Below are 25,414 nucleotides of genomic sequence, written 5' to 3'. Positions count from 1 at the left end.
AAAAAATGACTCTGGCATTGTCTGAATGAAATACTATCCTGATAACAGAGCTTCTCTCACAAATATTAGTTCCACTTCTGTTGCTTTATAATAAATGGTTGCAGCTGTTGCCATGGCAATTTTCATTTTTACAAATGTATCCAAGTGAAGACAAGAAATGCAGCTGTTATGAGAAAGTCTAAAATAAATCCAGATGTGAATTGTATGCTCTAGTGTTGGCAGTAATAATGTCAGAAACAAAACACGTTATATGTTTTGTCTTCTTGATATACTGGAGTTGAGGATGGGCATTTAGGGATATTCTGAATTGTAGGTCTCTGTTCCTGATCCAAATATAGCAAATGCACAGAATGAAATTTCACCTTAGGGAAAGGCACTTCACTTGCTACAAAAGCTGGTCAGCCTTGCATAGAGAATGGCAGTAATATTCCTGTAGGAGCAAGGTAGGCCTGAAGCTCTCCTCATTTACCTTTCTGATAATACGCTAACATTTTGGTTTTTTTACAGCTTATAAAAAGAAAAATCCAAGCCATGGTAGAAGTTTTAAAATTGCAGTCTTACCTATTGCTTGATGCCTTATCACTCTGTAGCCTGAAGTTCTTTAAAATCACTGCTATACCTTTAATTTTAGACACAGAACATTAAAACAAAATTACTGGGCAGTGCTCTACAAAGAAGGTGTAATTCAACAAGTCCCAACACATGTACTAATAGTCATCCATTGGAAAAATGCACTGTGTTGGGAAGGTATAGTCCATTTAAGTCACATTAGAGAAAAACCTATTTAAGGAGAGAATTTCTGAGAAGGTGATAGAGGAATAGCTCTGGACTTATTTCAAAGTGAAAAAAAAGAGCTTGAAGTTATATCTCTAGCAAATGCTGACTGAAAAGCAATTGCCCAAAGCGTGAACAAGAGAGGTGTTTAGAGACAGACTGTGTGGTTTGACAGAGTAGGGGACTTGGGCAGGATGGCAGATGGATTGAAAGGTGGCTTTGCATCCGTCTTGTACCTTTTCTCCTTGCCTAGGAGCTGCAAAAGACTACTTTGGCTGAAGCCATTGTAAGCTGTAGCTGGCTATCCACAGCCTCAATGGTTCATTTCAGCAGCTTGGGGCTGCTGAGAACAACAGGGATGTAGCTGCTCAACCTTGTGGAAATTGTTTTGCTCAAGCATTAAGTCAGTGGTGATTACGACACCTGCAAATAGCCTTTACTTTGGAGGATTACTCAACTTCACTCATGGTAAAATAAAACAAAAAGGAGGAATCACCAGTTAGGCAGTGAAGTTGATGTGGATAGAATTTCAGTCCCAAACTCTAAGGCAATCACAATGGTAAAAATTCTTTTTATCCTTAAAGATTGTAGCAAGAAGAGAAATACCAGAACACACACATTCCATATTTCTGACTTCTATCTTCAGGGATATTTTCCTCAAAACTCGTGGTACAGTCTTTATTTCCCTATCCCTGGTACAGGAGTTTCAAATGATAAGACAACTTTAAGTAGTGCTACATAAACACATGCCACTCTTGAAGAACAATCTAAAAGCTAATTGGAATCTTGAAAATAGTCTGGATAATAAAATCCTAAAAAAACTTCACAGTTCCCTAAATATACTGCAAATCACTTAATCAAAGAGACCTTATACTAAATATACTGGATGGAAGTTCTTGCTTTGATAAGAATGCATTATTCATAAGTATATATGCTAAAGTTTTTGGACATATAACTGGCAGTTGGTTGTGAACTATTCCCCAATGGTAAGATTAAAAGAGTTAAGTAAGATCTCCCTTTGTTTAAACTTAAAGTATCTGCTGCTACCTGTGGCCTAGATCCAATGCACTGTGGAAAATCTCACAGAAATGCCAGGCAGCCAAACAGACAATTTTTCCTTCTGGATTTGTGAAGACTCCATTGATTTATGGGTAAACGTTTAGTATAATGCACTAATTTCCACCATTTTGTTTTAAAATAGATACTTTCCCTAGACAGGCAGTTCCATGAGGCTTAAACACAGCTATTAATAAAATGAAAATAATTCTGACTAGCTTCATTACCCTCATAATTACTAGAATGAAGGAGTCTTGCCTCACAAACCTTTGCATGCACCTCACTCTAACAATGCGCAATGAAAACAATCTCCTAGCTATGGGCTAAGTCCTGCTAACTCTAGAAAGAGAATGTAAAACTATGAACATCCTAAAATGATGGTTGAGAAATATTTTTAACGTTACTCTATAGGAATAAAAATACTGTAATAAAGTAGATGTACACTGTTAAATGGTCCAGGAGGCTGAAATATTTTCTTCAGGAATACTTTCATCTAGCTATAACCCTTTCCCAGTGTGTCTGAGGCAGAGAATTCTCTTATTCTATTCTCTTATTCTATTCTATTATTCTCATCTCTCTCACTATTGTTTCTGACTGTGATTCCTACAGATCAGTAGAACAGGGCAGAAACAAAGAACCGTTTGATTTCTTTTAAGTGAGTATAAATATGCAATGAATGGGGATACAAAATGAAAATGCTGAATGTTTAAAAACGATTTCACTTTTGTGAGGTTTTGTGATGCAGAAATTACTAAGGGAAAATTGCGAATATCAGTTTATTCAATGTATTGTTGGGATGCTATTTTGTTCAAAGTTTTAATCATATTTAAACCTTCCTCTTCAAAATCCGAATTCTAATGTCACTAGGTCTCCCCAGAAATGTACTGAAATTTCATTATGAATCCAAATAACATACACATATGCATATTACATTCAGAATATGTAGATCATTATAATTAGCAATTAGTTAGGGAACATCAAAGTACCAAACACATTAAGAGGAAACCGATAACAAGACTAGATTTTTTTCTTTGATAACAATGGTCTTTACAGAAAATGTTTGTAAGTCCCGTTTCCCTAAATGCAGTAAGAAAGAACAAGCTTTGTCACACTGCCTTCTCTCAGGGCCAACCGCACAACTGCTGCCCTGAGTGTTTGCTGTCTTTCAGTCTAGCTCATACCTGCAGCATGCCTAATTTTATTTGGATGTTGTTTTTTCATGATTTGTGACTTTGCCAGAATGACACCATTTAGACTACATTTCCATGTCGTATTTGCACTTTTCATGAAGACGACTTCTTTTTTTTTTTTTTTTTTTTAAATTTAGCTATTTTGTAGAACCAGTATAGAGAGAATACATTTGTGCTTATCTTGGACAGAAACCTTACAACTACATAATTACAAAGCTTTCTCGCTTGTACCACTTTGAAATTCAGACTTGTCACTTCTAAGGGGAGGAAAGAGGAAACTACCCGTCTGTTACTCATGCATCTTTCACCCTTGTGAAAATGTGCCAAGATTGAGCAATTTTTTAAGGTTTCTGAAATGTTTAGTTGACAAATCTCAGCAGAGATCTGATAAACCTCATCAGCTAAAAATCTTCTAAGACCTCATTTATATTAGGTATGTGCCATCTCAAATGTAAACTTTTTTCCCCTGCAATTGCTGCTCCCCAAACTCTGCCATCTACTGTTTCACCAGCCTTCAGAACTGACCGCAGCATCACTCTCGTCCTTATTATCTCCTCTGTTTGTCACAATGTAATAAGGAGGACAACAAAGAGGGGTGTGTATCAGAAACAAAGACAGGGTATCTCTTGACTTTAGGGAATGAAGGAGATTGGGTTAAGAGTTTACAGTCCTAGCTTATCTTTAGAAATAATTTCCTTCCACCTCAGATGGGAGACAAAAGGACTGGTGACTGCAGCAGAAGTGGTGGAGTAGGTCATTCAATTCAGGGGAATGGGTAGAGTGAGACAGTGACCCTTGTCTATTGAAAAGATAAAGCAGGGAGAAGGAAAAGGATCGAGACCAAAACAAAAGCAGGTGGAAAAAATGAGAGAGTGGAGCTTTATAACTATTGGAATAAATTCTAATGGAAACTTGCTGAGTCTCAGCATTTAAGTAGCTATGAAATGCAGTGGGTAGAGGTATGCAGTCTCTCCTCCTGCTGTGCCTGGCACTCAAGGAAGGCAGCCACATGCTACTGTTATCAATTATTCTCTTTGCTCAAGTGACAAGAGTATATTCTGAAAACATTAAAGTTCCTAATCCAAAAGGTGAAATGTTCACACTGAAATAATGTCTTGGGTATGGAAAGAGGGAGGTTTCTGCCTATGAAAAAATAAACCTAAACATTACATTTGATTAAAATGTTTACAGTAGGTGTCTCTCAATTCCTCTTCTGTAAGACATGAAAATGTATTTGGGGCATTATGTAACTTTTGAGTACTCAATAACCTTTGTATTATTTTGATGTGCTTTATGGATGATTCCCCATGCAAACATAAGTATATATGCAAAAGAATTTCATGTAGAGTTATGTTGGTTCACTCTAACATACTCAGTAGCTTAAGGATTTGAGTCTTAAAAGATCAAGGCTTGCAGTGGGAACCAGTTTACCTCATGTTGCCGTTAGTAAAAAAAAAAAAAAAAAGACTTAGAGCAGATTAGAATGATGAAATTCAAATTAAATGGTATAAAGAGCACATAGTTTCTGGAGGGGTTCACAGAGGGATCACTAGAGCCTTGTCTTTCCTAGTGCTCCTGGGTAGCCACTGGAAATATGGTCCATTCTCCCACAGTGAACATGTTCTTCTTTCATGTAATTGCAACCTGATCTCCAAAGAATAAAAGAATTTTGATGGGGGCTTATCCTGTTGTAACAAAACCTCTGTTTCTTTGAGATAGCTGTACTCTTCAATACTGTATTTCTGGAAAGGATTTGAACAGTGAATAGGTATTGGTGGGTACCCAGTAAATGAAATGGCAAGCTCTCCCTCACCTTTCTGATACATACTCTTCTTCTGTCTTCCCTGCCAAGAAGACTTGAAAAATATGTTGATCTACTGCAAGTACCAGACAGATTCTTATATACAGTATCTCATCCAGAGAGGATGAAATGAGCTTTCTTTTGGAGCACTTCAAGGGAAATAGTATCAATACATTCATTTTAAACTAAAAGGGAGTTGTCTCTGTAAGTAAAATTAGACTCTGTATGTAATTATCTTGCTCTCATAAAATCTGTCTTTTTCACTAGAGAAAGGTTATTTGGATAAGAAAAAACATCTGGAAGAGCTCAAAAAACAAGCTGACTCGTACCAGGGTGTACTTCAGTTCTGAAGAGTTCCCAACAGAAATCTTTGAAATGAAGAAGCTTTGATGCCAATTCGGTCATTTGTACGGAAAATGTAGCTAAATAATTGCCTCTTAGATGTGATTTGCAAGCACTGCAACCAGTGTTCTTAATTGTGAGCTTGCATTTCATATTTTTAAATGTTATCAGTTTGTTTGTGTATAAGTGGGCAGAAATACCTGCAGCTAGTCTGATTTGATTGGATATGACAAGTACAGACATTCCCAGCTGATTTGAGCTAAGCTACATTTTCATACATCCCTGAGGGTAATCTCCATAACAGTACTCACTGAAATCTATTCTAGCTTAGCAGACTGCAACTGAAGGCTGCCTATTCAAATAAATTGCATAAACAAAACAGAGCCAATTAGATAACCTATAGCTAGAAAGACCTTTAGCATGTATTAACTAGAAGCTAAGTAGAATTTTAATGTGGAGCTGATATTGGAAAAAGGGACATGAAATATTAAAAAGTGAAAAAAACCATAGTGATGAGGATTACCTCCTGAAAATATTCTGTTCCAAGTCTCCATTTTTATACTGAAATTCCAGCTACAACAAGTATTACAGAAATTCCTTTTCTCCCCTGATTTAAGCACAACACTGGTCTGTACAGAAAGGCTCATGGAGAAAAAAGAATGGAAGTTTTATTAAGCAAGGACACCATCATTTTATGTGGGATTTCTTCTGTTCTGGGAAAGAAGCTCTTTTAAAGTTCCTCCTAATAGCAAGTTTGGTTAGTTTCCCAGTGCTCACATCTCCTGTTCCAGATGGTCAGTGACGTGAAACTCTAATTATCATCAACAAAATAAGCTGGGACTAAACCCTTCCTCAAAGGTAAAAAGAGCAGATGGACAACCATAATTTCATTATTATAGAAATAATAGATGGAAAGGATTTCTCATCCACCTTTTAAAATCACTCACTAACTTGTTGCATGATTAACTCCTTGCTGTATTAATTTATAAGTTACTCTTTTTGACTGGTTGAACGGCTGCTTGGCACATAAGCCTTTCTAACAAAATTGGGAATAGTAGCCAAATTCATCTTGTCTAAGAGGAATCAGTAAGTGAAATGTTTGGGCTAAGCTTCTATCCAGCATTTTGCTTTCTTTCAGGTTTTCAGGTAATTCTATTTTATTCCCCTCCACAGTGTTACAGTCATCCCTTCTTAGGAATCTTTGTGGGAAAAAAATCACAAATAGTATTTATCTGGAATGAGGCTATGGGTGACTCCAGAGATCCAGTTAGTCATTTGTCCAGAACTGTAGCTCACAGGCATTGAAATCCCTAAATCTTTGTCAAGGATTCAAGGTTATGCAAGTCAGGACCATGGAGTAACTCTTCCTATGCCTGTTGTGGTCCAGTGCTGGTCTCACTTTGATCTGCGAGTTCTAGGTCAGATTTTGCAAAGGCAACTGCCCATCTAAGCCTGCCACTGCTCAGACTGAGCTCATAGAGGCCTCAGTTCCTCCAGTTCTGCCAAATTAATTTAGGTAAAGACAGCTACAAAGAAACGGTCTGGGGGCAACTCCCTGCTTTTCTGGCAGAATCTTTGTCCTTTTCTGAATTCAGATTCATTACCTGATTGCAGTGCACCACTCTTTAGAACTGGCTGTCCTAATTCCTATACTTTTCACAGTTTCTTTACAGTTCAGGAGCACATTTTGATGTACTACTTGAGGATTTCAAACATAGACATTCCTAAGAAAACAACATAAAACTGCAAAATTGCACCAGAGAAAAATAATGTTTTCCTCTGCATCCCTATAAGTAAACAAGCTTGTCTTCCCTCTAAAGAGTCCTAGCCACAGGTTTATGTATCACTGTCATGATCTGTATTTATACAGTATGCAGTACCTTGGTTTCTCACTGTGTCTTGTCTTTTCTCACTCTTGCTTCTTTTTTCTAGCCATGCCTTACAATCTCCATTTGTTGCTTTCATCAGTTCAATTTCTTACTTTCTCTTTCATCCCCATTTCACCATCTCTTCCCACCCTTAGAAGTCTATATGCCACCTATTTTCTTTAAGCAGGAAGATGTCGCATGTGTTAATTCTTTTTACCTTTTTGTTATCTGTCTGATGGCACAGCTGTTTGTATTTCCCTTTTCTTCCTTGGCTGAAAGTATGTCTCTATGCATACTTTCTACAATAGTTGGCAAGGAATGAGGCTTATACGCTTTTGAAAAAGAAGTACCTGCGGTGAATAGTTTTATGTGTAGGTATGCTAAAGCTATTAATTGTGTGTGCATAAGGGCCCACTTATGAATAGAAGGGGTTTTTAACACTATTACTTACATACTGATATGCCTAGGATGTGTGAATAACATCTTTCTGCACTCAGATACATGTTGGAAATAAATAGAACTTAAATGAGTTTCTTTTTCACTCTAGTGCCTGAAATAGTATAGTAAAAGACACTAAGAAATTGCATGAATACATGGTTAAAAAAATGCCTAAAAATACAAGGGCAATAGAGAAACAAATACTCTTTTTTCATGTGATGACTCAATACTGAAGGAATCATGTTTTTTGCTCTTTCCTAACGGTGCCTAATAAATCTCAGCAGGAGGTATGGAATACGGGCTGACAGACTTCACCATATTCTTAGACTGAATGAACTCCCAGTTACCTACAGACGAGGAGGAAACTGAAACAAAGACAAAGTATTGGCTGATAGAAAAGTCTTTGTTTCTTAATTGACTACACATAACACAAAAGGTTTTGAGATAGTACATAGGGAAGTCCACGACGTCACTTTTAAAGGTCACTTTTTGACTACAAATGCAGTTTAAGGGAAAAATATGATATGAGAACATTCAGCTGTCTTTCCTTTGCAAAAGTTGTTATTCAATGGGCTCGGGGATCAAAGTGTGGTAAATTCTATACAGAATAATTCTCCAAAAATGGAAGGACAAAGGATCCAAATTAGAGACAGTCCATGACAAAAGAAGAAAGCTTAAAATAACCATAAAGGGAGCCTCACATCTACTGAGATATGCATCAAGGAAACACCCATCGTAGCTTTCAAAGCTGATATTATTTCCTGCAAATCCCAGCTTCCAATTTCATTATTCAGCAGCATAGTTAAAATATCTTTCCATGTCCTTTCTAGAACTGCTGATTTTAATACATAATAAACAAGGAATCACAATTAGAAATTGTGAAAAGTAGGAAAGTAACACTTCTAGATAATGGATAGTTACCTATTCAGGCCAATGACTGAGTTAAGTGAAACATAAACTGAATGTTTGTACCTATATTTGGTGTTTGTCAAATGTCTGCTTCTTCAGTCTCTGATTACATTTTACTCCTGTGTAAACTACCTTCGAGTTCAATGACATAATAACAGAATTAAAACCACAGAAGTAATAAAAATACAGGCAAACAAATAACTAAAACCAGAAAGGTTCAAACGTTCTTATTAACTTTTTATTTGAGATCCATTTGATCAAAAGAGTTTCTTGTATTTTGAAGAGATCTGAACAGAACTAAAATTAGTAATATCATGACTGTACGTATCAGTAAGAATCACCAGTGTGACAGAGGGAATTCTTTTGACTTCCTAAGGCAATTACAGGGATCACTGTCTGAGAAATGTCAACCTTAGAGAGTGCTCAGCGCAAACTGAACTGAACTCTGGCTTCTGAGTTATTTCCCCTGGAAATGGATACTGTTTTTCAATAAATTTGTCTCAGTTACCTTTGCTGTGTTATTTTAGAAAACCCCGTACAAGCTTCTAGGAGAACTTCTGCCAGGAAAGAATGGTTTGAGCATATTAACTTGCGTAAGGTACTACTAGACTAGAATGAAAGTACTTTTTGAGCAGAGAAGAGGTATGCTATGACGTGTTGGTTCATGTTCATCCTGGAAATATTTAAGAGCCAAGAAACTACTTTTACAAGGGATTTCCTTACTGGGCATAGCAAAGCTGACCATCACTGTTATCAATTTATCCTGCCCCTTTTCCCCTTAATACTATGCCCTATTATGTATCGCAAACACACTGAATAATTAGAGTTCCTCCTTTATACTTTATCCTACTGTAGTGGATAAGCTCTGTTTATACTAAAGAAGGAAAGGCAAAAGCAAGATGAAATGGGCAATCTCCAGACTATTCGTCATAAATTTCAAGCCTTTTAAACTATTAAAAAGGGGTCTGGATTCTATGGACAGTTAATTTATCAAGGACAGATACGGTGTCATATGCAGTAGTTAGATCATGAAAAATGGAATTGAAATATATCTATTGTTAGAGAAAAATTATATTCCAAGAACTTTGGAAAATGAAATTTCTTCATCATGGTAAACTGCTTGGTAAATCTTTGAACCAATCCATAGAAGCTTATTAATTAGAAGGGGGTTGCGGTACCCTTCTACCAGCACAGATTTTTGGGGAGAAGAAAAAAAGAAAAAAAGGAAAGTTACCTATTTATTCCAGACCATCTCATCTGGCCAACAGAGGCACACTGAATTCCTGAAACAATATTGCATCTGTCAGCATCAGTGGAAATATGCACCTCACCAACAAATACTGTTCTTATCAGCAAGGGGTTATACAAAACCAGGATCTGTTACACCTCCACTTCTTACCTAGGTCTAAGAATTTAGCCTTTCGGTGCTGGTCCTAGACTTTTGTAAAGGAAGCCTTACAGCCTGACTGTAGGAGTTTCAACAAGGCTAAGTGCCAGGTTCTGCACTTGGGTCACAACAACCCCATGCAACACTACAGGCTTGGGCAAGAGTGGTTAGAGAGCTGCCCGGTGGAAAAGGACCTGGGGGTGTTGGTCAACAGCCGGCTGAATATGAGCCAAGAAGGCCAATAGCATCCTGGCTTGTATCAGAAATAGTGTGGCCAGCGGGCCTAGGGGAGTGATCGTCCCCTTGTACTCGGCAGTGATGAGGCTGTACCTCGAGTACTGTGTTCAGTTTTGGGCCCCTCACTACAAGAAGGACATCGAGGTGCTGGAGCGTGTCCAAAGAAGGGCAACGAAGCTGGTGAAGGGTCTACAGCAGAAGTCTTATGAGGAGCGGCTAAGGGAGCTGGGGTTGTTTAGTCTGGAGAAGAGGAGGCCGAGGGGGGACCTTATCACTCTCTACAACTACCTGAAAGGAGGTTGTAGCGAGGTGGGGGTCGGTCTCTTCTCCTAAGCAACAAGTGATAGGACGAGAGGAAACGGCCTCAAGCTGTGCCAGGGGAGGTTTAGGTTGGATATTAGGAAAAATTTCTTCACCGAAAGGGTAGTCAGGCACTGGAACAGGCTGCCCAGGGAAGTGGTTGAGTCTCCATCCCTGGAGGTATTTAAAAGACAGGTAGATGTGGTGCTTAGGGACATAGGTTAGTGGTGGACTTGGCAGTGCGAGGTTAACAGTTGGACTCAATGATCTCAGAGGTCTTTTCCAACCTAGATGATTCTTTTCTGTGAAAATCTGTGCCTTCCATTGCCTAATTTTTGCTAATAAGCATGAAGGAACTTTGTGGAATCTATACAACCAACAGATACTTTACAAAAGAGGCAGGATATCCATTTCAAAACAATCCAGTATTTTTTGTTTACTTTCCTCTTCACCTTCTTCTGAACCTCCAAGGCTATCATCTCTTCCTTTACATACCAGGTACTTTACTTAAAAATGGCGAACCAAACTTCACAAGAAAACTGTGTTTGCAGTATTACTTTCCGCTGCCCAGAAAAACCTATACTTCTAAGCCTTCTAGGGTAATTAGCATTTTGAAATGGGAGGTCCTCATTTCATGCGTCAGCTAGTTTCTGTGTTCTCTGGCTTCACTGCTGTGTTATCCTCAACCATGCTTTTTATTTCCAGGATTTCCACTTCATTCATGTATCAAACTGTTCTTGATTGCATATAACAGAGCTAGAAATCCATTCCTTGCCACATGTCACAATGTCACATGTCCTGCGTCCTCTGGGGGCCACTCACTTGTTTTGATTACTTGTGGAAGACACTGCTATATGTTGATGTCCCTGTTGCCCATGTGACTTCCACACTGTCACCTCTTCTAGGAAGGGGATGAAACTCATCAGGCCCACTGAGCAATGGTACGGAGTCAGCAGAGAAATTTTCAGGCCTTTTGCATAATGATGATACAAACACTTCTGACATTGACTACAATGGAAACATCTCTCGTGTAATGTTCTCTTAGATAATTTGTTAGCCGGGAACACATATCAGTATTGATTACTGCTTTCCACATCCCGCGCTCACTGAGCACTCAGCATGGGAAAGACTAAATAGCTCTGCTAAGTATACTGTCTTAATGCTAATGACCTGTTCAGCTATTTTTCAGTCATATCTCAAGATATTCAATGCTTTCCCTACAACTTCTTCTACACTTTCTTCATCAAATTTCTCTGCAAATGTGCAAAAACTATGCCAAGTCTAAACCTACAGCGTGTGCGTTCAAAATATACGTGGATGTTTTCTTCAACAAGTGATATATCGTATGAAGACAGAACAAATGAAAGTGAAATTAGAGGTTAACCTTATTTGCTCTAAAATATCCATAAATTATTAATTTTCAGCCAGATTCTACAGTTTTCATCACACACAACTCCAACTGAAGTTACTGGGATGTTTCTCAATGTTGGTCTTTAGAATGTGGTCCACAGCTAGTAAGTGCCTAAGTACACAGACAGGCCATTGTACTTGTCTGTAAAGTACTAGCTACAAACCTAAGCAATGATAAACATTCCTGGGTCTGAAATCTGTGAATGAAATAGATCTGCTTGAATGTTGCATCCTGTAGCATGAATGCCTATGCATATCTGAAGCTGAACAAACTGCTGTTTTATGATGTTCAGGGAATTGGATGGCAGAAGGTTAAATTTATAGCTCAGAGAACAGCTTTATGTGTGCTGGAGCATTTGTAAGCTAAATTTTGTTGTTAATATTTTTCCAAAAAAGCTGAAGAAGTTGAAAACCCAGGAGTTAAGAGGATACAAACAGTGGTAAAAAACCCTATAATCTGGAATCTTTTATGAAAATATTCACTACATCATAGACCAACCACCAAGAAAACAAAAGAAGTCATTCTATGCAGTATATATTATCATACAGCGATACAAGAAACATAATCTTAAATGATATTCTTTCATTCTGGAAGCTACAGAATAAACTCAGGTAAACTTCTCGGTGATGAAATACAACGTATCTAAAGAACTGAGAATAATTCTTTCTTAAAAATTGTAATAAAAATATGGTTGGAAAGATCTTTTCATAAAAGGTTGCCGTAAACTGTTGTCTAACATTAATATCCAAATAGTGAAACAATCTCTAATCATAAAGACTATAAACATATTTAAACACACTCAGAAGCAGCTCAAATGTCTTACTTTTCCTACATATGCTTTATTTGTTTGTTTTAATGTTAGCATATATAAAATATTTCTACAGATAAAGCTTATGCTGTAAATAGACATAGCAAGCAGACATGGGTGCCAAGTCAATTTCCTGGAAAACAAAGTACGTAGGAAATATTTGTGGCGTAATTAGTCATATAGGTTTTTCTGAGGAAAAGCAAACATGTTTAGTCATCTAGTAAGTATTGTCTTGTAGAGCTCTGTTATTACTTTTCTTAAATATCTCGAATCCTTGATATAAAACAGGCTCAAAAATTACTCATTTTGAATATTTAAATCCTCATTTTCTTCCAAAATGTTTATTTTCTGTGAGAATTCTCAATGACTTTTTATTAAAAGGAGACTTTTGTCCTAATAATGAAAAATTGTAAGCAACTCTGCAAGTTACTTATATAGGAGAAAATCATTGTTACATCTACAATATCCTTGCTTATAGAGGCCCTTGTGTGTATGAGATCTCCCAGATGCACAACAGCTTGTCAGCATTTCTGCAGCCACTCCTGTCAATTTGATTCACAGTGATCCCTTCTGCATGGATTATCTTAAAATAGCACAGTATAAATGAAATCTTGCAATTATCACAAACACCCAGGTGTTTGGTATGGCAAGATGGCCTATAGGAGAGTTGTTAATTTGGCCAGGAGAACTTGTGTGCTTGATCAGTATTTTCCAAGGGCAGTTGACCACAGTGGCTATACACATGGTTGCAGCAACACACAGCTCATGTGACTTATTAAAAATGTAGGGATAGCTGGTCCTGCTGCTGTCCTTCTTAAACTAAATGATAAACATCACAGAAAAAATAGAGGTTGGAGGGAGAAGCTGAAGGAAAAGAGAGATATCAATATAAAGCCTTGTTGGCAGACAGCCATACTACCTTCACCTTGCCGAATTGCCACAGCCAGCCATAAAGGCCTTCCCTCTTTTCTCTTCTTCCCTTTCCTGCAGCGACTCACTCCTGCAGACATTAACTTGGTTATTCTGTTAGCTGATGAAAGACACTGTGGATTCTCTTATTCTGTTTACCATTACATAGTGTGCAAAATGACTTATTATTGTTTTTCCAGATTTGTAAACATTATTCTCACACCTTTTTAAATAGTCCCCTAATACTGTAATTATGACCATGTGTTTGCACCATCCTGAAAAGTAGTATGTGTTACAGAGAAAAAAACTAGCAGTTCTTTTGCAGTGACAGAAAAATCATATTCTTATTTTAAACTCAGTTTGTTTTAGTGGGGTGTTAATGCACTGAAGCTGACATTATTAACACTATAACTTTAATTACAAGGCTACAGGAAGGAAGATCATGTTAGGTTGCAGAAACATTGTATTTGTGCAGAAGCTGATTATTTAAGCCAGAAATTAATGAAATGTGAAACTGATATGTCATATATTATCTTCAGTCTCTACAATGACTAAATATGTTACAGAAATCAAGGTATCAGTCACACTGAATATATAGAAAAATACACTAGTTTTCCAGTGACAAGAGATTCTATAGTAAAAAAGAGTTGTAATCTTCCATGTACAGCAAAGAAAACATGAGAAGCAGATAGCCAGCATTTGCATCTGGCATCCTTCCTATAGATTTCTGTATCCATGGGCAGGCTGAGGCTCATAACCTAGACTTGAGTACTGGGAAGAGTAGAGGTTAGAAACTCATGAATCATCGACTATCTGATAGTACTTTTCTTTCTAGATTTGCTCTGCAGTTGACTTGCACCTTTGAAGAGATCCATGTGCTTTGACATCACAGTGACTGAAAACTACAGACACTTAAAATATTTTGGGTCTCCTTGAGTTGTTTGTAGCCTAATTGTTCCACGGTCTATAAGAACCTTGCACTAACGGATGAAGGGTCTAAATGAGCTATAAATGTCTAGGACTTCATTAAACAAAGCCAAGTGAGAGAGGAAAAAATCTCAGACTTTGTCACCTACATGCTTCTTTCCAGTTCTAATAGCGGCTTTAATGCTTTTCTTTCTGTTCTGTCTACTGATGTTGCTATTCTTTGCTTAGTTTTCCATTTGCGTATTTTATTCTCTGATGTACTAGATGCTCTGCTAAGTGACACGTTCCAACCACAGTCACTGAATGTGACAGCCGTGCTGTATCTAATCATGAAATGCTGTGCTCAGACACTTGACAGTATTCGAAAATATTACTCTTGCTCTAAAAACAATGCGAGGTGTTTAGTGTAGGTAACTGTAACTAGACTGATAATTGACTGAGAATGATAAATTAAATAGGAATGCTATTTTTTTTTGTATTGTGAAACAATTTAATTTGGTTGGGTTTTTTTTTTTTTTGCAATTCAGCTATTATAAGTTTCTCCATGGGGTTTCAGACAAAATATAAAGCTCATTTTTTAATGACTGTAAACTCTGTAAAAGTCTGTTTTTCTGAAGGATAGGATAAGACCTAGTTCAAATAACTGTATTTTAAGGAAAAAGGTGGCACTGACTTGGGGCTTATTGTGAAGCATTGTTGTGGTTTAACCCCAGTTGGCAACTAAGCACCACACAGCCGCTCTGAAACCAGGACGAACATCTTCAAGCATCCTGGAAAACTGAATTTTATTTTGCAGAGTTCTGTTACTTCTAAGATTATCTGAGAGGATTATTTGTATTTCTATCAAAGCTCCAGGAAGCATATAATACATGTAGAGTGGAGTTAACTTGAGATCCTGTTAATCATGTACTTAGCATCTGTGTTTTTAGGACAGCACATACTTGCGTGACTTTGGCCCATCATTTGTGATCTGTCTGGGGATTCCTGAGAATAAAAAGGCTATTTATAAATTTAAGATAATATTACCAGCTGAAGTTCTGTTAGATTTAATAGGCAGAAGTAGATAAACTGAGCTACTGTGTACCACTTTGTGGTTTTTAATCCTGGAAAATAATAGATTGCAAAAAATAAAGACACCCTGTCTCCAATTTTACAGTTTCCCTATGTCCTAGGTGCTCATTCAGCATTATTTTTTCCAAGATATCTTGTTTAGATGAGAAAAGAAATCATACTAAATTAAATTTACACATTTTACAGAGTATACTGCTTTCTAGGTTGAAGAAAATGGACTAAAATTGCATTCTGGATAGACAGTTACCATTAACAATATTGGAATTCTGGTGTTTAACAAATGAAGAACAACTCCAGAACTACATCTCTGTAATGAAATCTTCAAATGTTATGTCTATACCTGCACAAACTATATCAGTGAGAATTATATCAGCAATTAAAGCTTATAATTATGTCACCAAGTAAAGAATGGAGGTGGTTGTACTTACTATGTCAGCACGATAGCCACAGCATCATTTAGGACACTCTCTCCAAACAGGAGTGTGTACAAATCTGTATCCACATGCAGCTCATGGAAAATAGCAAGGACTGTCACTGTATGGAGACAAAGCAAAGTGAGTTTGTTATTTTCATGTTCCTTTGGCAGTTCAAGAAATAAAGCAATGTTAGAATATGGGTTTTGAGAAGTCCTGTCCTATTTATTACCTAAGTGGATAACCATATGTTAAAAGGGATCAACTGAAGTATATAAGATCCTTGAATCCAGCAAGTCAATGAGTTTTGGTGCTTCAGCTGAGTTAAGAAGAAACTTTCCTTCTCACGCAGAGAATCATGCATAAATGAAAATATCACGGCACATTTTACTGTGCATAAAGGACTTTTATCTTGTGACCAAGGAGAAATAAGGGTGCTTGGGTTTTGCCATAGACTTTGTGTGTGATGAGAGTAGCAGCTTACCTATTTTAAGAAGGACAGAATAACACTTATCCATCTGTTATGCATGTTCACTGAAGAACATGCATAATAACCTTATACCCTGTCCCACCAGCAGCATAATCACTTTCACCTCAAGTGTAGCATATCTGTAGTCATGAAGTCCTCTCATCCAGATCAGGATACTTGTAGCCCATTTTAAGGTTCCTTCAGTGTATTGTTAATTTAAGTCCCTTCCTTCTCCCTGAGTTATATGCTATATTTGATTTTTAGCTTACGAGTGCAATAGAAAAAAATAGAGTATGTTGAATTTAAATTGAAGTTGGGCAAATAATTTAGACACGCACCCTCAAGGGCATATAGACACTTGGCCGATATTCAGCTAATTAAGTCCTATAGGTATTAAAGGACGCCTTAGTTGTTTTATGCCTCACCTTCCTTACCTGTAAGCAGAGGATCACAATCCTTCCCAAGATCTACCTAGCACTTCATAATCTCCAAATGAATAAGGCTATCTGTGTTATACATTGATATTATTATTCTCTCTTTGCATGGACGAAGCAGAGCTTTCTCTTTTCAAACAGAATTTAATGTAAAGGCCCCCAGTTATTTGTATGGTTAAAAATTACACGATAACTCACTGCTTCACTGGTGCTCATTCTAGTACATAATTGTGCAATTGACTCAATCCTCATAGCCCAGGAATCCGAAAGATTAGGAGTGCCTCTGGGATGCCATGTTAACATCTGACATTTCAGAAATTAAAATTATATACTTTTACATTGAGATGACTGCTGATAATTCACACAAAAACATGAACAGGTGATTATGCTTTGTCTTAATAACATTTCTTGGAACTTTGGAATCATTGCTGATAAAATTTTCTAAATGGTACTTAAATATCTGTGTAATCTAAAAATCAGTTTATAAACCCAAAACAGATTCTCAGTTCTCCTGTGAGATTTTATGTCAAAGTGATCTCTGATGATGTGTTATCTCTGAAGAATTTTAGAAGTGTTATTCTACAGAAGACAATCTAGGAGATGTGTGTAGCTGAACATTTGCTGATATAGCTATATTTAAATTAGGTAGTTATATTTAACCATCCTGGTAACCTCACCCTTCCACTCCCAGTGCAGTTATAATTTAAACTAGGAAAAGAGTTCTTTCCCCAGAACAGCTCAAAGGTGTAGGAAGAAGTTTTATTGGCAAAAGATATTTTCTTGGTTCACCAATATCTATATTTAGGTTTTTGTTTGATTATCAAGGCTGCCTTAACATGCTAAATGTGGACTCAATTTAGTCTCCCATTCTTTGATGTCATTGGCATAACAACAGACTTGTTTTCTAAAACTATTTGCCACTTCTAGCTTTTGCTTATTAGCTAATTAGTTTGGCCTCATGTTAATTGTCCCTGTGATAAGGATAGAAGGGAAAGAAAGCAGTAATCAAAGTCCAGTGTACTGTTGGTATGTATGTGTAGCAGGCCAAGCCAATTAGACAGATGCCTACACATTCCTCTCCTTCCTCCTGCCTCCTAAGAAAACAATAGCTTTCTCTTCTTGCTTTTTCTCCCATCTCTACCCCCAAAATCTGCCTTAAAATCTTTTCAAATGACAGCAAAATAATAAAGAAAGCAACACACCAATGCATCAATTGCCTCTTCTGGAAGAGACTCCCCAGTTCACCCAGTTCTCAGAAAGTATCTTCCATTTCAAATGTTTCTCCCATTCCTAATGGAGGTTATTGGATCTTCTTTACAGCATTGCCTGTCCCTGACTGAAGAACTCTGGTCTCTGGAGGAAGACCACTACCAGTATCTGCTCTTTCCCTATGTTTGCTTGGCCCAAGACACAGCAAGGTTCAGCCATACCACTGCTGACAGATATTTACCTGATCTGTTTTTAAAGAACTGAAGTGATGCTGGTTCCACAAATCTCAAATGAGACTAACCCGCTCTTCAGTATTCATACAATTTATAAATGCAGTTATTCCTGAATGTCTAACCTAAATCTCCCCTCCTGCTCTTCAAGTCTGTAATTTCCATTCCTAGCCTAATGAGACACGAATAATTTGTCACGTTTATTCCCTTTTTCTTGCCAGCAACATTTTGCCTATTCAAAGACTCATTTCAGACATCTCCGTAAACTGACTCACTTCTTTCAATCTTCTCCTTTCAGTAATGTTTTCTAGCCCTCTAATCACTTCTAATCAGTCCATATCTTTCTTGAAATACAGTCCCCAAAATCAGATCCAAGTACTGTAGCTGACACTTGCTGTCAAGAAACGGAGTGAAAAGGTGCTGTAGAGCATGTGTTAATAAATCCTGTTTTCCTTTTTTTGCTATGTATTGGTATTGATGACTCATTTCCAGGTTGTAAACTTGAAATCCTTTGCAGCAGTGAATGCTTATTTCTTCTATCTAAGAAGTTGTTTATTTCTAAGTGTAGCATTTATCCTTATCGTTTTTAAATCATTGCAAGGATCATACTGACTTCTAATTGTGTCCTTCAAAGTGTTTGCAGTCTCCTCTCAGCATAGTATTATACATTAAAGAAGCATCCTATATAACATTAGCCAACTCATTAAATGAAAATGTTAAATAGTATCTGCATAAGAACAGAGAACTGCATAATCTTCAGCACATCCACCCCATTTAAGAGTTCAATAAAACATCTCTACCTTGTTTTGCCAACCACTGTCTAGTAATTTCCTCAAGATCACATTTGCCTTCATTAATTACGAGAATCTATGGATATGGCTCAGAATGGGCATATTAAAAGGGACATGATACTCTGCTCCGGAAGAAAGTTAATTTAAATTACTCTCTGGATAGAATAATACTCTCCGAATAATCATCATTGTCCGAACTAGTCACATCATGTTTTGTCTTATGGATGACTTTAAAACTCAAGAATATTGATTTAAAAATTCAGTATTTGCCACCATATGCAACAGTAACACATCTAATCTGTGACAACTTTCGTATCTAAGTATAGATCATAGATACTACATTGCAGTAAGTATGGCCTCTCTGGCTTTCTGAAGGCACTTTTGAGGAGCAGTAGGTAGGGCTCGGGTTTTGTGTGGAGCTACTCAAAGACTTGTATAATTCATTAGCTACAGTATGTATTATAAAAATATCAAACTACTTTTCATTAAAGTACACAGAATCTCTTCATGTCTTATTTCAATCTAAGCATACGAGGCCAGAGATATAGAGATACGTAAACAGCTAGATGGCTAGAAGGACAGGTAATTGGGGGACAGCAAACACCTTTTGTGGCAGTAGAAAACTGACACAAATAGAAAAAACATGTATCAGAGCTCCTGACTCAGAAAGGGCTGTGAGCTTCATTAAAAAATTCAGTGATGGGAAGCCTGAAATAATAAAGCATCTCAGTACTTATGCCAACAGAAATCTGATTCACTTCTTCCTTGACTTCATGGACTGAGATAACTTCTGTTAGATACTAAGCCTAGCATGATTTTGGTTGTACCCAAGTCAGAACAAGTGTCTGTGGAGCTGGTTTGTGAAAGGTATCTTTTGACATATGTAGAAACAGATTGGCTTATTATTGCCTGTAAAAAGTATGTATAACTGAAATATCAGCAAACTACAACAATCCCTAAGTTAACTGTATCCAATACTTCTGTTCCGTTACGTTTGAACAGAATAAGGAAGCTCAGAAAATAAATGAGACCATTATATAAAGTACTGGTATTATTGTACCTCAATCTTCTGACCAGAACTGTTAGTATCTTTTGTAGCTCATGGGCATAAATTCTTTTAGGAGAGAAATCTCACTTATATTTCCCATCCATTTTTCTCTAAAAAAAACAATTCCAGTTTTAATTATAGTCTCCTTTCCCTAGTAATCAGTCACGCCACTCACAGATTAGTTCAGTGGTGAATAAGAAAGCATAAAAATATTTTATTTAAAAACATGTTTTGAAAGTCTTATATAACCAGTGTATAAAATGTATTATTTTGCTGTATTTATAAATTATGCTTCCTAATGCAAAATCCTTTGATTTTATGAGAAACAGAAACTGCTCTTTCTGATAAATATCCAATTTTATCAATAACAACAGCAATGCAACTCACATCTTCAGTTCAGCTGTAACCATAGTAACTTCAAATAGAGAAGAGCCTTGTGATTATCAATATGACCAAAGGTAAGGGAGTTCATATAGCTCAGAAATAGCTGTGCTTCAGCAAACCTTGTGACGGTAAATCTGTTTTCTGTGCTTGAAATGTCAAAAGTTAAAAAAAAAGGAAGTGCTAAAGATACATGAAATGTCTTTGGATTGGAAGGTCATTGCACAGAATGTGTTAATAACAACACCTAAGACAAACTGCCAAAGTTGTACTTTTTAGTAATTTTTTGGTGGCTAAGGCAGAGGTCAAATCTTTTCATTCATGTGCCAGTTTTGTTCTGTCATTCACCTTGTTCCAATACAACCACTGGTATCCTGAAGCAGTCCATTGCTCGGGCTTATTGCTGTGTCTGCTCTTCAACCACAGAGGACAGTTGCTGTCAAAATACCCTTATCCGTGCTCACACGGAAGGTGGTTTCACTTTGCAGGTCTCTGATGCTCAGGAACCAAGAACTGGGGGCTCCACTCCCCACACCAGCACCTTTTCCACAGCCTCTTTGCTGCTCTTGATGAGTGACGTGTGTACCAGAACACAGGGAGGAACTGCTCCATCCCCTTTGAAGGGATCACACCAAGAAAATTCCAGAGTCGGGTTATATTAGAAATCAAAACAAAACACTAACCCAAGGGAAACCCTTTCAACAGTGAAACAGTGAAATCTGTGCTGTTCTATGCAGACAGAGTAAGAAGAAGAGATGATAACCCCAACTATATGATAAATGATACCTATTGATCAGAATAAAGAAAAATATAAGTACTGGTCTGATGTTTTAAATCAAAGACTAATGAAGGAAGAATTTGGGAACTTTAAACTTCTATTTCTTAGACATTAAAACTCTCACCTGAAGTCTTGAAACGAGAAACTTTTTCTGCTGAAAATGATAAATTATTGGAAGGAGATATTTCCTGTAAAATGAATGATTCACTTGCAAGTAACCTTGCTTTGTCCCTAACGTTTCTACCTTTTCTTTCTAGAGATGTGAGAGTTTTTTGAGGCATCCCTAAGTATCACAGATGTTGAGGGATCACAGTCTATAATGCAAAACACAGTCCCAAGTATAGCCAGTCATAAGTTCATTTCTTAATCTTAGTTCAAGGGCTAGTTTTCTACATAAGAGAACCCATAGTATATAAAAGTAATTCTTCTGAACTAATTTTATGCAAAAATCTATATTAAAGACCTTCAAGTACCCTTCAAAACTAAAAGGTACAGAGTGCTATGACATTATTTCCTTCTTCCTAACAATATTAGCAACTTTTAGCTGGCATACTTTTGTTTACTGCCCTGGTAGTAAAATTCTTCATTGCACATGTAAACATCTACTAGTTGTCTTTACTATTACAAATAAGGAACTCAATCAAAACAACTTCTGTCAAGTCAACAGATCAGTTTTTAACATCTTTTCAGACTTAATTGCTTTCCACAGTCAAGGGAAATTAAATCTGTTTTTGAAATGAGTTTATAATCCTACACAGTGAAGAATTAAATGAAAAATCAGCAAATCTGACAGGAATTTATTATTTCATCTTAGGAGAGTAATTTATTATTCTATCCTACTTTATAACACTAACAACATTTTACCAGAGATTTCTTTTTTTTTTTAAAGCTAGATATCACATATAAAATCATTACACTGATTATTTTATGCCCTAGTATGTATCAGTCCTCCAGGGGACCATATTTTAACTGTTTTTTGAATTCCAGTGAGCTCTTTACATGGCTTGAGATTATAATTCACTAGCAAATCCTACAACACACTGAAATATTTTCAGCAATGTCTACCATTTAATTAAGCAAAAATTTCATTCAAAATTCCCTAAGTCTTTGAGGGACTGAAATTTATGGATAAGATTAGTAAAAACATGAAACACCTTAGAATATTGTGAATAGATAAGAGAGGGAGCAAGACTGAACATCTTAAAAAACTCTTGGATGTGCACAGACACTCTATATAAGCAGAAGAGTAATTACAAACAGTATTAATCAATGATAGTTTGCCACACTAAAAGTAGTTTTCTCAACTGATGTGTTAGTTTTTTAAGCCTATTTAAAAATCTGGGAAAAGTAATCCTTGTCACTTCTTATTCCTTTCAGTGCAAGAGGAGCTTCTCTTTTTTTTTTTTTCTCATGATTGTTCCAGATTAATCAGTGGTGATTTAATACTATTATAATCAAAATCAGTGCATTTGTCTTATATATTTCTCCTCATAAGTCAACATGTTCATTTGTGAAACTAAGTAGTATTGGACTGGAAAATGGGAAAAGAAATTAAGCCAACTGCAAAACTCTATTCATAGCACAATCAAGAAATGTACTTGGAAGCCGAAGGCAACCTTTTATTCCATAAGCAATTTATTTTCCTAGGTTTTCTTTATGCTTTCAGTTTCTGTGTTTTCCTCTTGCTCCGAGGATAGGCTCCAATCAAGTGCTGAATCTTGTTAAAGAACTTGGGCGATTTTATAAGTGGCAGCATATTGGATGCTTGCATTAATTTGAGAATAACAATTTGTGCAGCTTTTACAGCAATCTTGCAACAACCGGTTTTGTGGAAATAAATTGTTTTACACCATATTTTGAGCCATCAGAATGATAAATCACAAGCTCAAAGACTTTTATTAAATATTGAGGGTTCGTTTAAAGAATGGAACAAATTTGTAGAACAACGTTGCTTTTTGTAATTTATTTTAATAGCCATGAATTTGAAAGATTTATTCATAAGTTTCCCAGAGAAGCTTCTCAAGGGTAGTTAACGCTAATGCAGCACGTCTTGTGCATCACAAAATGCTTTCTGTTCTACTTCCTGTAAGAGCTCAACTGAAAACTTTGCAAAAATCCAATATACTCGTGCAGACTTTGTCTCTTTGTAGATAACATATCAAAAAAATCTTTTTTTTCACCTCCTCCTTCACTATTGCCCCACAGATGCAAAAAGCAATACTTTCCTTTTAATATCAGAGTACTCTTATTAACATTTTCAACGTAACAAAACTTGGACAAATCTGTGAAACCTAGGCTAACTTTGAGGTTAGCCCTGTTTTGATTAGGAGGTTGGCCTAGAAGACCTCCAGACATGCCTTCAAGTCTAAAAGCGTTCTGTAATTCTGTGATTCTAAAATTCACTGAGTCTGTTTCCCAGACTTGGCTATTTGCTCTAACTCTAGGCTTTAAATCTTACATCTGCAAATTCAAGCCAACCTGTTGGTATCTGTCTTTTTAGAGTTGTATTTATCATGAAACACTGCATTCAAATTGTGAACTGATAAATTATAAACAGTATTTATAGGGCCAAATCTGAAAGCTATGTTCCCCATATCTTTAAACTGGCTTAGAACACACATGAATGAAATGTCTAAATTTTTAACCATGAGGCTCCAGCGTTACAGCAGTTTTTTTATCAGCAGTGAACAGAAAGGTGTCCTGAAGAACGGAAAACAACATTTTTCCAGTCTCCCCCGCAACTTGATTTATAAAGTTTGTGAGCTAAACATAGGTAAACCAGTTACTAAAACAAACACAAGGGATCTCTGGAGCCAGATTGACTTTTGATTATCAGAATATCAGACATTTAACAGCTATGGGAGTAAAAGAATCAAGAACAGAGACTTTGAACATTTCTATGGTACATGTAGTTGTTATGTTCTTATTTATTCTTCTGACTTTTGAGAAAGTAATTTACTTTAAACAGTCACCTGGATCCGTGGCAGACATCAGCGATCCAAAAAATAAACAGTCAGTGAAGTGGAATTCCCCTCCTTTTAACTGGCCAATGTGTACCATGGCCTTCACAAAACCATACATTATCAACCTGCCAGGGGAAAGATAAGACAGGCATTCAGACAGAGTATATAACACTTATGCTTAATTTACAGTATTAAGCAGGCTCTTATTCTCTTCAGCTTCTTTTAAAGAAACATATCACGTGAATACTGAACATAAACTGCTATCATATAAAAATTCTATTTCCTGTTCAACTGTTTAAGTATTCTATTGAAACGTCACAGACAATTCCAAAGCAAAGACTTTTCTGAATAATTGTTATCTGCTGGTAGCAGAGGACAATGCTTTTAGCTGTTTATTTTTCAAAAGGAAAGATAATGTAAGCTTAAGAAGACATTATTAAGACTAATTTGTCTAATGTTGTAGAACATTTAAATAAAGGCTGTTCTACTGTCAGCCCTGTGGCTTGCTCTAATATTTCTAAATGAATTGTTTTATTCTATCAGCTTTTAAACGTTAGCTGTATTCAAAGTTCCAGATAGACTCCAAATGAGACAGATATTAACAACTCACAGTGATAGTGAGGCAATAAAGTCACACTTCAAAATGCACTGCTAAATCCTTACTAGTTTCACAGGAAATGTTATCATTGGTTTATATAACTAGGTAATGCTGTCTGAGATGTGTATTCTAACAAGAATCTTGAAATGTCTTAAAAAAAGGAATTCACTTCTTGTTAGAACCTGTAGTAGATTTTTAAATTTTTGTACATTTCCAATCTAGTTAATAAAAAAACCCATTGCATTCAATACCTTTTCCATAAACACAACACATAAATTGACAACTGTGCTCTTCTAACTACAGACTTGAAAAAAATAATTTAAACAGAGCTACATGGATTCACATACTTAGCTACACTTTGCCCTCAGCTATACCCCTAAGACGTTTCTGAAGTCACATAAGTACAGAAGATCTGAGTGGCAGACAAAGTGCTACTAAACCAACAGCCTGAGAGTTAATTACAAATTGTTTTCAGATACTTTACCAAGCTGTAGGTTTTCTGAAGTATAGTTAACTTGCTACATTAAGAGGGAAGCAAGCAGGTCACCACAGAATTCCCCAATGGTCCTAAGTATTTGTGTATGTATTGACATAAGCTGCCTAGCAAACAGTTAGCCACCAGTTGTTCTAAAATCTCCTTGATTGATGAGCTCACTTTCTCTCCATTCCCAA

General features: G+C 36.6%; 1 protein-coding gene across 1 annotated transcript in view; it reads right to left on the bottom strand.

Moving 5' to 3' along the window:
• Window positions 1-25,414, bottom strand: part of SLC9A9 (solute carrier family 9 member A9) — a 211,681-nt gene that overhangs the window by 139,388 nt on the left and 46,879 nt on the right. The window contains exons 5-6 of the mRNA XM_087740326.1: window positions 24,154-24,269; window positions 15,857-15,962 (exon numbers count right to left, since the gene is read on the bottom strand). Coding sequence (XP_087596452.1) covers window positions 15,857-15,962; window positions 24,154-24,269 — 222 coding nt within the window. The remainder of the gene's footprint in view (window positions 1-15,856; window positions 15,963-24,153; window positions 24,270-25,414) is intronic.

The sequence above is a fragment of the Nipponia nippon genome, unplaced genomic scaffold (assembly GCF_047370975.1).
Source record: "Nipponia nippon isolate SJK-2023a ecotype South Korea unplaced genomic scaffold, ASM4737097v1 scaffold_7, whole genome shotgun sequence".
NCBI classification, from domain to species: Eukaryota; Metazoa; Chordata; class Aves; order Pelecaniformes; family Threskiornithidae; genus Nipponia; species Nipponia nippon.
This window is presented reverse-complemented; position numbering and strand designations above follow the sequence as displayed.